The following is a 15,977-nucleotide window of genomic DNA, read 5'->3' on the forward strand; positions in this document are numbered from 1 at the left end:
ACTAAGGTTGAGATTTATAGAGTGCACTTTGACCTTGCTTGGACTTAAGATACTGTTAAAACGAGATAGCGTTATATTGCTAGCATAAACCTGTCTCGTTTTAACTGAAACTTAAGTCTGAGCATAGTCAAAGTGCGCTTTATCGATCTCAGCCTACTAAGCTTTCTTATGAGGTCCATGGTTAGCGACCATTGTGTCGGATCCATTAGACAAACAATGAATATTCCTCCTTTCCCTACATATATTTTATATTTTGTATTTTTTTACTGTTTATATGGGTCCCTAACCTGAAATAAAACGATTTTTTTTTAATATTATGGATAGAGGGAATATTATTTGTCTAAAAATACTAAATCATCCACCATAGTTCCAACGTTGAGCGACAAGTGGCAGCACGCGATGCTCCAAAGGGCACTAGCCCATGTCACCAAACCGCGATAACGATCGATTAAAAACTATAGTCCTTCTAACTGATTTTACACGTTTCACGCGGTACTTCTAGTGTGCAACTTAGTTCCCGTTCACACAGCATTTGAAATTCTAATAAATTCTTTAAAAAATAGCATTTGCACCATTATATTTTCTTGCAATGTATTCGTCACTATTTTATTCGGAAGATTTATCCTGCAAAAAACGTGCAGTGCAAAAGCTGTGTGATTAGCCTATATCCAAGCCATGATGTCATAGTTATTTTGTTAACAACATTCAAAACTCAGAACGTTGCCAAGTAGAACCACTAACAAACTCAGTCTATTTGTGAAACTGTGATCTTTGAAAATAAATTAGCAAATATACCCGAATTCTACTTTGCCTTTTGAGTATAAAGATTTGAAATGCTGCTGCTATTCCTGATCGCAATAATGTGTAGGATGCACGTCGCATACCAGAACATAGTGAGCACAGCTCAGGGGAAAATCAGAGGCACTTCGAGAGATGGATATGTGGCCTATAACGGAATACCATACGCGTCTGTTAGTACTGGCCCTGCAGGAAAGTTTAAGGTTTGTACACTTCATACTTTGACGAAAGATTTTATACACCTTTGATATCAGAGATCGGATTAGTGCGTAAGCAATATCCGAGTTTTTTACATCCGTCGGATTCGGATCAGATGAGTGCGTAATCGCTTTTAGAACGTTTTCATAGAGCTACACGATATGTAGCAATTAGTGACCGTTTACATAAACATCCCGTAGAGTAATATGAATGTATTTTTAGCGTGGAACTCTCGCCCCAGTGTGGCCCAACATCAGGGAACCCCGCGAATCACACTGTTCCTCCAGTTCAGCAGCGGAAGATTGCCTTCAACTAGATGTTAACACGCCAACCGGGTCATCCTTGCCAGTGCTGGCATGGGTTACTGGCGGCAGTGGACAGTACAACCCCACGAGACTCGTTAAAGGAGGGATTATTGTGGTTATTATCCGACACAGGTAAAGCTTTGAATCTTAATAGGGTTCCGTACCTCAAAAAGAAAAAAGGACCCCTTATAGTATCACTTCGTTGTCTGTCTGTGTGTCTGTCTGTGGTCTCTATCAAGAAAACCTATAGGGTACTTCCCGTTGGTTTGATTGAAACCAGCGATGGTTTGATGAGAATGAAGAGGAGGATTGAATAAATTACAACTGACAGAGATTTTCAGATTGGGACCACAAGGATTCCTATGTTCAAGCGAAGATAAAATCCCGGGCAATGCAGGAGTAAAGGATGTGGTACTAGCTCTGCGATGGATCCGGGACAACATAGTCGCTTTCAACGGCAATCCTAACAAAGTTGTAGTAGCGGGACAGGGCTTCGGTGCCGCAATGGTGGAAGCCCTAACCTTGACGCCCCTGGCACATGGATTGTTCCACGGGGTCATACTACAGAGTGGAACTATTTTAGCCCCATGGGCGTTTAACTTTGATGCCGAGAACAGAACTAAGCTTTTGAAAATGAGTTTAAATTCGAGCAGGGATATCTTGACAAGGACCTCCGCAACAGAACTTAGTTCTAAAGCCGATCAGTTAACACTCCCTTATTTACCGTTTGGTATGTGCATAGAAAATTCAATCAAGAATGAAGAACGCTTGCTCTCCTCATCGCCTTTTGAAATGTTATCCAGAGGAAAGATTATATCAGTACCTATGATGATGGGGTTCAATAACAATGAAGGTTACATATTCGCGGCAACGCTGAAGGAAGCGAAGGTTGTCCGGAGGATGTCTCAAGAGACGTCGTTCTTGCTTCCGATAGAATTGCAATCGAGAAAAAGAGATGTTTCCAAAATTATGAAAGAGATAGATGGAATGTACTTTTCCGATAATATGACAATGGCAGCTGTATTAGCATACCATAGGTGAGGTGGTTTAACTGTTTTATATATGAGTAAAACCTGTTTGATAGCAGACTTTCTCGATATTTTTCCTTCATAGTCTGCTTGACTATACGAAATTGTATTAATTTTCATTTTCACAGGGATGCCTATTTCCTAAGCCACATTCATAGAAGCGCACGTTTCCACGCTCACACGCACCATCCTGTATATTATTACCAATTCTCTTACTCTGGTAACATAGGCGTGGAGGAAGAGCCGGGAATGGCCAAGTGGGGAGCAGCCCATTCTGATGAACTAGCTTATTTGTTTCCCGACAAAGGACGAGATTTGAACGGAGACGATGGCACCGTTCAGGGGAATCTGGTACGACTTTGGACGAATTTCGTTAAACATTTGTAAGTTGATCCATCATATTGCTTATATTCTTTAGGATATTTGGTATATTTTGGACTCTCATCCAGTCATTGACATCGTAACTACTGGAAAACCATTTTTCGACGTAAAGCTTTCACGACGTAAGAATTTCAGTCAGTCTCGTAGATTATGTAGGAATTAAGCCATAAAATGATTTCCACTAGATTTCGATTTCAATTCAATTTCCAGGTTGATTTATAACTGCACTTCAGCGTTTCAATCAATAGTTGCTTTTAAAGTTTGGTGCTAGAGAAACAGAGCGCTACTCGTTTCAGTAAGACCAACTCGTACAAAATTTTGAACCTTTAAACATTATTTACAGAAACCCAACACCGGCAAACGCTAAGGATTCTGTTTGGGTGCCACTCAACCCTCAGTATCCCAAGGTGCTGGATATCAACACAGAGATGGGGATGAAAGAGTTCCCTTTTGTGAAGGAAGCGCAGATGTGGGAGGATGTCTACGACAAATACTACTTTGACAGAAGAAGGAGCCGATCTTTTTAATTATTCTGTATAAAAAGTTGATATTATTAGGCACAACGCACACTCACGAAGTTGAGTGGCGCTAAGGAGAATTCAATAAAGCTGAATGTAGATGTTATAAATATAAATCTTTTTATATTATTATTTATAAAAATAGTTAAACGTTAAAATAAATTTTGGTGGTTGTTAAAAGAGACCTCGACTCCACTTTACTCCTTAGGTGGAGTAGCTACAATAAAGAGTTATGTACAGACCTTTTCTATCTTGCAGTCGTCTTGCTGAGAGATGATGAAGTCCACCTGTAATACAAAAATAAAGAATATTAAAAACTAGCTGATGCCCGCGACTTCGTTCGCGTGAATTTAGGTTTTTTAAAAATCTCTTAGGAAATCTTTTATTTTCCGGGATAAAAAGTAGCATATATGTTAATCCAAGGTACAAACTATCTTCGTTCTAAACAGCCAAATCCGTCCAGTAGTTTTTGCGTGAAAGAGAAACAAACATACACACATACACAAAGACATGCGGTTTCTTATTTCCCTATTAGCTGGTTTCCTTGAACAGGGTATAGTTGTCAGAATTTGGGTTGAATTTCTGTCTTCTGATGGAAAACAGATGAGATTTTTTTTTTCTTTAAATCTGGCTTTACTCTGATTAGCCAATGTCAAGTTTGTGATATTTTCAAGTTATTGAATTTATACAAGTATGGACTCCGTCTGCGCCGGCGCCCGCCGACATACGCGCGGCGCCCCTTTAGAGCGCTTCCCTGTCAGTTCCACCACCAAAAAACACCAACTAACACAAAAACCAGCCACTCTTAACCAAAAAAACACTACAAACAAGCACAGCACGCGCGCCAGCAAACGCCATCACAGACGAAGTCCGATGAGACTTTAATACAACTTTTTTATCTTTTATCTTGAGCCGAGATCTATGTACAGCATCTACAGAACATACTTAATATTATTCGGATTTTATTTGAAAGTTAAAACGAGACAGGTTTAATGCGTTTATGAGACATAAACCCAAATGTCTGGTTATAATAACCTACCTGTCAGAATTCAATTTTCTTCCTGAGTTAGTGGTAACTGTAGGTGTATATTTATCAATATACAATATGTCGAAACGTGTAGCTGTATTTTAGCACATAACAAATTCGCAATAGCCCAAAATGTTTAAACAGACAAAAAGCTGTCGTTATCGCGAGTGGGCAAAGGGGAGATAGTGACAGATAACACTGCTTATTGCAGATAATAATAAATTAAGCTTATTGGATCCTCGCGGACAAAAGTGGTTAAAAGTTTGATCACACTAATATTATAAAGGAGAAAGATTGTGTGTATGTTTGTTACTCTTTTTTTCTGTTTCTGACTGGTTTTTTTCGTAGAAACTCTTCAATGGATTAAAAATGAGCTACCGTAGAGCCCGTATCATTCAGTGTTAGACACTGAGTTAGCGAATCACCCTAGTGGTGCTAAATGATAATGCATTCTAAGATAATAGCGGTAGCGGGCTAACTTAGAAGGGGTATTATTCACTCGCCTTTATTTACGAGTATATTCCTTGAAAATCTTCATCAAAAAGTCATTAAGATGAGGCCATTATACCTGTCAGTAAAGTGCAGGCAGATTACATAAACGCAGGCACTCTCTCAGTCCATTAGACACGAGCACCCGTCTGTTAAAGCGCCAACGTTTATATAAAACAACTAGCTGATGCCCGCAGCTTCGCCCGCGTGGATTTAGGGTCTGAAATCCCGTGGGAACTTTTGATTGCAGCATCAGGATTGAAAAGGTTGAATACAATTTTTTTATGAAACAATGTCACAAAGTTCCTCTATCGATCAAAAAAAAAATTTACGCAAATCGGTTCAGAAATCTCGGAGATTTCGGTGTACATAGGAAGAAAAACACAACTCCCTTTTTGAAAGTCGGTTAAAAAAGTAGCCTATGTTACACCCTGGTTAATCCTCTACTTGTCAGTGAAAATCCCGTCAAAATCGGTTCAGCCGTTCCGAAGATTAGCCTTTTCAAACAGACAGACAAAAATTTTAAAAACGTGTGATTCAGTGTTGGTATCGTTCAAATAACCATATGAGCTTAATATGAGGTAATTATTTCGAAATTACAGACAGACACTCCAATTTTATTTAGTAGTAGTATAGATATACAGGCACAGGTTACACCCTGTATAGAGCATCTTTTATAATGAAACTAGACTAGATGACGTGACCAACCATCGCCAAGGTCTGCACTCTGCACCCGTACGTAGTCGAAATTCTAGGACACGTAATTTGAGCCGCTAGGATATGGAACGCCCTTTCAACGCTCTCATGAGATACGGGGCTACAGCTCGCTGACAGACAGACGGACAGACAGAGGAGGCTTAGTAATAGGGTTTCGTTGGCACTCTTCGGATACGGAACCCTAAAAATAATACAAAAATTCGCCGTCCGAGGTGGATAGACGGACATACGTGGCTGTTTCAGGGTCATTGATTTACAGGTAATTGTATCAGGGTGGATATAAACGGAATAAACCTCAAAACTTCCCCAAAATTTAATTATAACATTTTTGTATATGATTATCTTAAAGGTGATCAATTTTTTTATCAGTGCTTTAGTTTCGAGGGCGGTGCTTTCATATGAATTCATTTTCGGCGTCAATTTTTGGCGAGTCCTGTACTCGTCACAACCACTTTACTGTCCACCACCACATAGTGCAATAGAATAGATACCAGCGTCGACAGACCTAGATTTTTTGGATACAAGAAAACTGTAGATTATTTAAGTAGGGATTTAATAAATTTAAAGGCAATTTTGTAATGTAAAAGTTCAAAATGTGGGAGTTAATATTTGTAATTGTTGGCGCACTTTACGCCAACGCGCAGTATATTGATAGTGAAAATGGTAAAATCGGTTCCACTGGCAAAATTTTAGCTAGAAATCCTGAAGACCAAACGTTGAAGAACGTGGTTGACACTACAAAAGGCAGCGTTCGAGGAGTTGAAAAGGGTGGTGTCTTGCAATTTTTTGATATACCATATGGAGCGTTCAGCGAAAATCCTCTTCAGGTAAAGCCATACGAATATTGAAATGCCAAAATAGCACTGTCCATGTGTAAGCTATTCTCATCTAAAACACAACTGATATTGATAGCTTGCATTAAATACATAGCTAATGAACGTAGGCTATTATTTTTATTTATTTATTTTATTGATTTATGTACAAAAACAATAATTAACCCCTACATAAATATTGTATATCAGCATATTGTTGATTCGAGTACCCACGATACAGGATTACCTAGTGTGTAAGACTTTGTAATTTGGTAAATAAATATTTTTCTTTTCATTTTTCATTTTCATTTTCATCGTTAAAAAGAGAAATATATCTTAATCTTTAAGATATATCTTAATCTTAAAATGTATGTACTTTCTTATTATTTTTTAAATTAGGAGCGAAACTTAATTATCTTAATGTCCAGCACCTTTAATTTCAGTGATAGTAAGTTTAATTGCAGGAACCTGTTGAACCTGTTAAATGGGAAGATGAGATACTAGAAAAAAAGGAGCACAAATCTCAGTGCCCTCAAATGAAGAATGGTGTGTATCTCGGTGACCCCGACTGCCTCACTTTAAGCGTTTTTAAACCTGCACCTAAGGAAACCGACCAGAACGACAAGCGAACAAAACTAGCCGCCGTATTGTTCCACATTCATGACAGTTCATTCTCTACCGGAAGCAGCGATCCTCTAGTTTATGGCCCAAAGAATTTGGTTGATAACGGTATAATCCTAGTTTTACCAAACTACAGACTCGGAGCATTAGGTTTTCTGTGTGTCCGGAATGAGACTGCTCCAGGAAATGCCGCTCTCAAGGATTTGACCCTCGCTTTAAAATGGACTATTGAAAACATAGCGCAATTTGATGGTGATCCTTCCAACATAGTAGTCAGTGGCGCGGGTGCCGGCGGGGCTCTTGTGGAATATTTACTCATGTCAAATATATCTCGACCGTATATTTCCCGAGCGATTACAGAGAGTGGCTTCAGCCTTTCACCATGGGCAATAGACAGAAACCCATTAGCCACTGCGAGTTCCTTGCCACCCGGTATACTACAGGGTAAAATAGATTTGGAAGCATTAGTGAGAAGCTCTGCCGATATTGACTTTAGACCGTGCATCGAAAAAGAAACTGGTTTCATAACAGAAAGTCCGTGGCTATTGTTAAGCAGGAATCAAACAAATCTAGCGTACATGGCAGGAACGGCGAACCATGCCGCATGGAGCGAAGCTCTGAGACAAATAACAACAGAAAACAATTTATCCGAACTTAACAAAAACTTATCCTTGTTGCTTCCAAACGACCTTACATTTGAGAACAACGAAGACAAACTACGAGTAGGAAGGCAAGTGAGGTCTTTTTACTTCGGAGAGAGGGATATTACAACGACCGATGTCAATCAGCTTTCCCAATTGTTTACTGACACCGGATATCTAAACCCTGGATTGAGAGGTGCCAGATTGTTGGTAAAGGGAGGAGTCAACGTGTATTTCTATGAGTACTCCTTCAACAATCCGGATTTGAAACAAGCCTTTGATGCGTCTACTCGAGGTGACTCTTTGACCTTCGTGTTCAGCGGAAGTGAAGAAACTACTAAAAATGAAGAACAAATTCGTATGAGACTTATAATGACGAGTTTATGGGTTAGCTTCATTAAGGTGGGGTAAGTTACATTGCACTTTAATTGGAAAGTGGAGACGGGTGTCTGATAGCAAGTTATTCATATTCTGGTCAGAGGAACTGTGTATATTACATGAACCATTTCAAGTTATGTTCGATCCCCTCATAACGCAATACTATTGAATCTACACACTTACTTTGCATATATCTATTAAAAACCCTTTGATCCCTGTTCCCTATACTATTCTCACAAATTAGTCGATACTAGAGCTAATTTCTTAAACTGGACCTTTTCAAGTAAAGATTTTTATATAAACCTGTGAGAATGATACTGGCATTGTCGCAATTAAAATGCCATAAGCCTACGTTGTCGTATTAGTTTACAAATTGCGAAAAACCAAATTAAATTTGAATTTCGCGGGCAGACCCGTCGCTTGCCCCTTAATACCCACTTTTCAAATGAAAACTAGCTAACAACAGATTACTTCATACAGGACGCCTTCGGTAGAAAACATCGTGTGGACAAACATGAAAGACGTAACACCAGCTGAAGAGGACTGGCTCTCAATAGGTGCTACAGTCCAGATGCAGAAGGGCCTTCATGTCAATCGTTTACGAGTCTGGCAGGAGATCTACGACAATCATTTCATAGAGAATAATCCGGGATTTGTTCACAAACCGTCTCTCTACATTTTAGTAAGCGGTCTATCTATCTTAGGACGATTTGGCGTTTTACGAGGATGATTTGAATTTATCTTAAACGTACAGACTAAAGAAAAAGATGGACGAAGGACAGTCTTCACAAGTGTAAATTAAAAATTTATAACACCCCCGACAAGTGAAGGTAACTAGAAAAGAGCTGATAACTTTCAAACGGCTGATTTTCGTGGATTAAAGCTAAGAACACTCTCGATCCAGCCTAAAAAAAGCTAAATTGTAATCGGTTCATTAGTTTAGGAGCTATGATGCCACAGACAGATACACAGATACACACGTTAAACTTATAACGCTCCTCTTTTTGGGTCGGAGGTTAAAAAAAGTGAAGCCGGAAACAGATGCGATGTTCGAGCACGCTCTGCGTCCACACTGATGAAATCCTCCTTTCACGTTACATTGCATGTTACCTTTCATCAGTCTGTACGCAGCATTAGCATGTTACCAGGGAATTTAAGAAAAACCTTTTTGATATGGGCATCTTACTGGGTCATTCCCTGTCTATCTTTTTACGTTAGTCTGTATTCCAGACATGATTCATACGACTAAGCATTTTTAATGGAAATATAATTAACATAAATGTCTATGTAGTTAATGGTAGTTAAAGCACCAAGTCAATATTGACTAAGCCATGTACATATTTTATTACATAAATTGTTATTTACTTATTGATAAATCATCTTCTTGTAAGTGGTATGTTTTAAATTAAATTATACTATTGAACTTATTTAATGATTAAAGAAAAATATTTATGGAGCATTATAAATTTTATTTGGGTCCCATTCTAAGATAAAACAAAATAAATGAATTTTAGAGAATTTTAGACAAATAAATATAGTAAGTAGTTTGTGCAGGTCATAAACTAAGGATTAAATACACAATGTTTATTTTAGGTGTGAGATTTTTTTTAATTTAAAAATAGCGAGCAAACGTGCAGGCGGGTCAACTGATGTTAAGTAATTACTGCCGCCCATGAACATTTGCAGCACTAGAGGAACCGCCGATACTTTGCCAGCCTTTAAGGAATTTTGGTCGTTGGTGGTTGGTCCGCCCCTTAAATAACCCCATGCTGTAATCTAGTGGGAATCCAAACCTGCGCGACCAAAGCGACTACGAAGCGGGAACGTCAGCCGCGCGGCGGTTGCCTCCCGCGATACTTTCAATGGCGCCATACACACCTACGCGACTACAACGCCATTCGACCGCGTCTGTGAAGCACGGGTCTAGTGATCAGCTACAATACAACGCACTACTGTTGCAGCTACATTAAGGTTAACGTCAATGCCCAACAACGCCATAATAATCGCGATAATCGACGCCCTAAACTGAGTGGTAACACTTGAACGGTCTAATGCTAATTGAATTGGGGTATAATCGTCTAACGCCAAACCAATGTAGCCGGGATAGGTGTACACATTGTAGTCGCGCAGTGTGAACATAGCTTAAACCTTTTAACTACATATATTCAAAACATACAACATACTTACATTATATTATAGCGAAGGGAAGTTTACATTACCTAATATTATATTGTTTTGATAACTCTACATTCGTGCAGGATACCGTCAATCGTGGTATTCAGTTACTCACCTAACTTTCACTGAAATAGGACTCCCGATAAGCCTATCTGTTTTTACACAATAATCACTTCAACACTGGAAACTAAAAAGTTTTAAAGAGTTTTAACACAGTGTGAATTTCTTTCAAAACTTTAAAGTTTTCGAACTTTAGTGATACGCGATATCCATGTTGGTTTTTTTTAATTGAGTTACACTGCGGTTTTTTCCTCATAATCTATATATCTATACATATAATAAAATTGTAGAAAAGTGGTGTCTGTACAATGGAAATATATAAAAAAAAGTAGCAGGGGTTGTTATTATATCGATGCCGAACCCGAAATTGTAATTAATTTTTTTTTGTTTGTTTGTCTGTGTGTTTGTGCACGCTAATATCAGAAACGGCTTATTCGATTTAGATACGGTTTTCACTAATATATTGTAGTAAGCTTCACTTAACATTTAGTGTTTATTTCATGTCAATCGGTTCATAAATAAAAAAGTTATGTCAATTTAAAGAATCACGGCGAACATTTTTAACGTACAGAGTACGTACTACACGTCTCGCGCCTGAGCGTCCGTGGCTATATAAAGCGCGGTCACTATTCCACGCCAACGAAGTCGCGGGCACAGCTAGTCATCAAATAAACAGCGTTACTCGTGTTAAAAATCTTATAACTTTTAACACAAGTAACGTAAGTTTTGAAAAAAATATAGCCATAAGTTTATACATATATATACTAAATCGGAAACTGAATACAATAAATACAAATTCTTATATTTGTTTTAAAACTCACCTGTATATTATTCGTAATTCTCGTGAATTGGTGATAAAAGAGTACTGATAAAAAAAGAAAATGTTGGACCGGTTAAGGCTCATGGGTCTAGTCCACCTGTTGACGCACTTGGGCTGCGGGGCAAGCGGCCCCCCGGCCCCGGCGCGGCATCGCCTCGCGGCTACGACGCAGGGTGCAGTCAGGGGGTACTACGCGCGCCGCCCGCCGCACTATGCCTACCGCGGGGTGCCCTACGCCCGCCCGCCCACCGCGTTCGACAGGTTTAAGGTCAGTAACAGACGCTACTCTAGCTGTGCCGACCATATTTCAACTAAGAAAACCAGCCATGTGCGAGTCGGACTCGCGCATCGAGGGTTCCGTACTCGTTTATTTTTCCGACAAATCGGTAGACGATAAATCAAACACTATTATGCATAAAAATAAATAAAAATCGGTTTTACAATGTGCAGGTTTTACAAAACCCTTTCATATGAAACTTCACTTGGTATCTTACTTTGAAAATTGAAACACCTTTTTTATTTATTTCTTGGTGATGTAACCACAAACTCACGGTTTTCGGATTTTTCCTTTACTTGTGCTATAAGACCTACCTACCTGCCAAATTTTATGATTCTAGGTCAACGGGAAGTAACCTATAGGTTTTCCTGACAGACAGACTGATCCTGATCCTATAAGGGTTCCGGGTTTTGAGGTACGGAACCCTATATAAGAGTAAGTATATAAACATAGAGAGCAATATCCTATGATTAGAGTGACAATAAAAAACCCAGCCGGTCCCGCCTGGTCGCGTGACGCAAGAGTAGAGCGCGTTAATTAATTGCAAATGTTTGCTATGACCTCACGAAACACAGTTACTTACATTAATTTTTCGCATGTAGATATTTTTTTCGCAAACTAGGACCCACACAAAAGCTCATAGCCTTGCCACAGAATAATGCAAGTGTGTAACGAAAGAGCGACCCGGATACGCCTGTTGTAGTTAGGGTCCTATGTTGAAGGATTGTCGTGTTCGACATTTACCGAGATCAAAGCCGTCAGACTACTGTATTTCTCTTTGTATGTCTATGTGTGTAGCCAACGCAGTCAACGCGCTAATAGGCAGTGTGTGACACAATATTATATAGATCTCTTTTTTCCGCGTGGCATTCTTACTAGCAAACGCTAGATACTATTTCTGCTGTACTAAAGTGTCAAATTGCAAACTATACAATTTGTCATTGTAAGGTCTACAACCCTACAACTCCTAAGGATGCTCTGACGTTGGGGCGAAACGTGCGTTGAGTAGTTTTGGAATTTGGTGGTGCGTATTACTTGCTTGGTGGCTGGCTTTTCCTGCATGTTTAGCAGTGGGCGGGCGGTGCATATCGCATGCTGCATGTTGCACCATACAGATTTGTCTGGTTTAGCGGATTATAGCAAATTAAGCTTTTGGTTCGTTGTATAGGAACATTTGACGCCTACCAGTGGCGTCGACGCCTCAGCGTTTTGATATAAGTTATATAACTGTCGTGAACAGTGCCTTGAAAGTTTACCACCAGTATCTTCAACAGCAATCGCTCGGTATGCCTATAACGGTACAAAATCGGGACATTCTGTGCTCACAGGCGCCAGAGCCGCCACCTCCATGGAGCGGCATCTTCGAGGCGACTCACCGCGTCAAGTGTCCTCAGCCCGATGGCTCTGGCGAGGAGAACTGCCTGGTGGTCAACGTGTTCACTCCGGAGCACGCCGCGTCGCAGCCAGTCATTGTGCACTTCCATGCTGGAGGATTTCAACAGGGGTAGGAATAGGATGATTTTTGCTTCTTGCCAGGTCTCACTTCTTATTAGGGTTCCGCTGTCCGTCCGTCTGTTTGTTCCGTTCCTCAAAATTATATAGTTAGTCTTATATATCTTGTATGAATTATGATGGTACGGGACCCTTTGTGTGCAAGTTTAACTTGCACTTGACTCGTTTTGTTAGGTAAGGTTAGGTTTGTATGGTTTTGTACAGCACACTGCTGTATAAAATGTGTGCATTTTACTGTACCTGCATGATTTTCTTACATGATGTTTTTAATGACATCATTTTCACTATCTGTATCTCAGTCGGTATAATAAATCACTTTTTGTATATGTATAATAACATTGTTCTTGTACCTACTTTTGTCTAGTGACATGGAAATAAATCTCAACTATGACAGAAATACCTATTTGTTTTGAATTTTGCACCTGTTCTTCCAAAAAACAAACATTACACATTATTCACAATTAATTTTATATTTCTGCATCAAATCTATCCGGCCAGCATGTCTTATTGGAGCCAAGGGCTTGTCTATAAATTAAAAAAAAAAATTACCCATCTACCTAACCTTGTTTAAAAGATGACAGTTATAGATATGTTTACTTAACAAATTTTCAGATGGGGTCTTCATAATGCTCCTAGAAGACTTCTCGAACAAGGCTTCGTATTTGTAACTTTCAATTACCGTCTTGGAGTACTGGGTTTTCTGTGCCTTGGCTTGCCAGATGTACCAGGCAACGCTGGTATTAAAGACCAAGTGGCAGCATTGTACTGGGTCAACAGAAATATTCAGCAGTTTGGAGGTAACCCGGCAGATGTGACAGCTTATGGTACAGGTACTGACAAACTTTTTGAATGAATACCTATCTTCTTTGTATGTTTACTTTTTGAGTTCAGGAATAAACTTTTAATAACCTCACTACAATAAAACATACTTAAGAGTTAAGATCAATCGAAAGAGGTCACCTTGAAGTGACCTAATTGAGACAAATCAATTCATTATAATGTAAATAACAGGTAATGCAACAGTAATTAATAATGATGATTTTGAATTATCGATATTCCAAGCCAGTTGCATGAGTCGTTATTTACATTATAATATGTAGTTAAACCACAAAATAAGCCTAATTTCATTGTTAACTTTGGATTTGCAGGATCTGGAGCAATGTCCATAGAGCTCTTATTATTTTCTGGATTAACTAAAGACCTCTTTCACAAAGTTATACTGGAATCAGGCTCTGCATTATCACCATCGGCTGTTTCACATGAACCAGTGTTAAATGCATTTAACTTGGCAAAAGATTTGGGCTACAAAGATGAACCAGAACATGTGCTTTTACAAGAGTTTTTCTACAAAGTTTCATATAAAAAAACTGTGAATACATCAACAAATTTCTTGCCATGTATTGAGACTCAATACTCTATTAACAGTTTATTAGACAAAGATCCGAGAGAATATTTGAAAAGTGGCAAATATCAGAAAGTTCCAATGATAGTTATTTATACAAATGCAGAAGAGATTTCAATAATTGCTGATAACACTGACAGATTTAATGTTATACCAGAATATTTTGACAATTTACTCCCTAACAACTTAATATTTGACAATGAAAAGATGAGAAATAAAGTTGCATCCATAGTTAAGGATTCTTATTTTGATGACCTTGGGTTAACAGAAAGTGTAGTTCAAAGTTATGTTGGATATGTTAACGATATATTTATGGAGTATCCAGTCGTAAAATCAGCTGCAAACCATGCAAATAACAAAAACTTAGTATTTCTAATGAAATTTCTATATAAAGGAAGGCAGAGTAATAATAAACATGCCAATATTCCTGGTGCGGGTTTCGGAGATGTGTTTAAGTATATTATTGCTAACCAGTTGGAAGATTATGATGAAATTATTGCAGAAATATTGATGAATATGTGGAATAATTTTATAAAATTGGGGTAAGTAGTTTTTTTCTCTTTGTTTATTTAATTACCAAATACTTTTCAGATATTGAACTTGCAGCCCTGGCTAAGTTTTTATTCAGTGTAATCACTGGGCAAATAGTCATAACATTGCAAGAGACTGGCCCATTAAAGTTAAAACATCACACAAATAAGAGTGACAGAGACAACACTCTATCTCTAGGAGGTTGGAACTGCCAACTGCGGTACTATAAGTAACTTAGTGTTGCATTTTACTTCCCTCTCCTTCCGCCACAGCCTTGAAACTTAACCTTACTGACAACAGAGACATTATAATTGTGCTTAACATAGGGTGTAAAGTATATTAAACACAATATAGCTCAATTCTTATTCAAAAACACACATCGCCAGCACATTCCAAATTCAATAATATTTATTCTATACCACCCAATTTAAGGCTTGGTATCCACTAGAGATGATAGAAAATATGAAAATATTATTGTATCTACTGACAATAATCTTATTGGTCTGCTAAACATCACTGCCCATCTACGTTGTGGTGGACACAGAGCTTTAGATCTTATTAGATGTCAAAACTCTACTATGAGTTTGGAAAGAAAATTTTACTGAGAAGAAAACAATATGCATAACATTTAAAATAATCAATTGCTTCGCTTGTAAGTTGTTTCATATTTTTACAAATAATTTGGCCACTAAGACAATTATTTTTCAGAGACCCAACACCACTGACTACTCTCCTAATACCTGAAGTATGGCAGCCGTTGGTACCTAGAGTGGTTGACAGCAAAATTGTTCTGCGTAACATCCCATGCCTGATGTTTAGACAAACTATGACCAATGGACTACTTTCCAGCCAACAGTTGATGTTTTGGGATCGCATTTATGACAAGTTTTATACAAATGCATCAGATTAAATAAAATGATTAAATACACGCTAGTTTATTAGTAGACCTAATCAGTTCATAATATAGAACCACATTTAGTACACAGCCAAAAACATAAGACACAAACTAATTAAGGAATATTAAGTAGCAATTAAGTTGGGAGTGTGGGTTTTTTGACGTCTTGTGATAAATATGCGAGTCTCGCGTGTATTATGTCATGTCGATCGAATGTTCTTTAACTAAAGCGGATCTTTAAAAGCGCAAGAACTAGACCAGTAAAAGTCGTCATAGCTTCAAATCTAGTAACTTAAATGATAAAGGAGAAGTTTAAATGTAATTCGTACCCAATAAATGTGTTCAATATCATAAGAAATGCTGTAAATGACGTCCTCAAAAACAAATACCGT

General features: G+C 38.4%; 3 protein-coding genes across 4 annotated transcripts in view; 2 read left to right on the forward strand and 1 right to left on the reverse strand.

Annotated features, from left to right (window-relative positions):
• The window catches only part of LOC123874935 (serine/threonine-protein kinase D1), a 62,853-nt gene that overhangs the window by 46,614 nt on the left and 262 nt on the right, over positions 1–15,977 (reverse strand). For both annotated transcript variants that reach the window (XM_045920509.1, XM_045920508.1), the window contains exon 2: positions 3,471–3,515. The gene's annotated coding sequence lies outside the window, so the exon portion shown is untranslated. The remainder of the gene's footprint in view (positions 1–3,470; positions 3,516–15,977) is intronic.
• Positions 861–8,643, forward strand: LOC123875319. Its single transcript, XM_045921072.1, has 8 exons — positions 861–1,001; positions 1,219–1,433; positions 1,643–2,338; positions 2,458–2,712; positions 3,054–3,223; positions 6,155–6,288; positions 6,738–7,942; positions 8,394–8,643. The coding sequence occupies exons 1-8, from the start codon at positions 861–863 to the stop codon at positions 8,641–8,643; spliced, it is 3,066 nt and encodes a 1,021-aa protein (XP_045777028.1).
• Positions 11,030–15,970, forward strand: LOC123875320 (esterase FE4-like). Its single transcript, XM_045921073.1, has 5 exons — positions 11,030–11,236; positions 12,520–12,749; positions 13,370–13,587; positions 13,906–14,701; positions 15,399–15,970. The coding sequence occupies exons 1-5, from the start codon at positions 11,030–11,032 to the stop codon at positions 15,598–15,600; spliced, it is 1,653 nt and encodes a 550-aa protein (XP_045777029.1). The 3' UTR covers positions 15,601–15,970.

The sequence above is a fragment of the Maniola jurtina genome, chromosome 19 (genome assembly GCF_905333055.1).
Source record: "Maniola jurtina chromosome 19, ilManJurt1.1, whole genome shotgun sequence".
NCBI lineage: Eukaryota > Metazoa > Arthropoda > Insecta > Lepidoptera > Nymphalidae > Maniola > Maniola jurtina.

Excerpts from the sequence above, each read along its gene's own strand:
- LOC123875319 (XM_045921072.1), top strand. The coding sequence starts at position 861 with ATGTGTAGGATGCACGTCGCATACCAGAACATAGTGAGCACAGCTCAG. Across the intron at positions 1,002-1,218 it reads GCCCTGCAGGAAAGTTTAAG|CGTGGAACTCTCGCCCCAGT; the intron begins GTTTGTACACTT and ends ATGTATTTTTAG. Across the intron at positions 2,339-2,457 it reads GCTGTATTAGCATACCATAG|GGATGCCTATTTCCTAAGCC; the intron begins GTGAGGTGGTTT and ends TCATTTTCACAG.
- LOC123875320 (XM_045921073.1), top strand. The coding sequence starts at position 11,030 with ATGTTGGACCGGTTAAGGCTCATGGGTCTAGTCCACCTGTTGACGCAC. Across the intron at positions 12,750-13,369 it reads GCTGGAGGATTTCAACAGGG|ATGGGGTCTTCATAATGCTC; the intron begins GTAGGAATAGGA and ends ACAAATTTTCAG. Across the intron at positions 13,588-13,905 it reads TGTGACAGCTTATGGTACAG|GATCTGGAGCAATGTCCATA; the intron begins GTACTGACAAAC and ends TTGGATTTGCAG.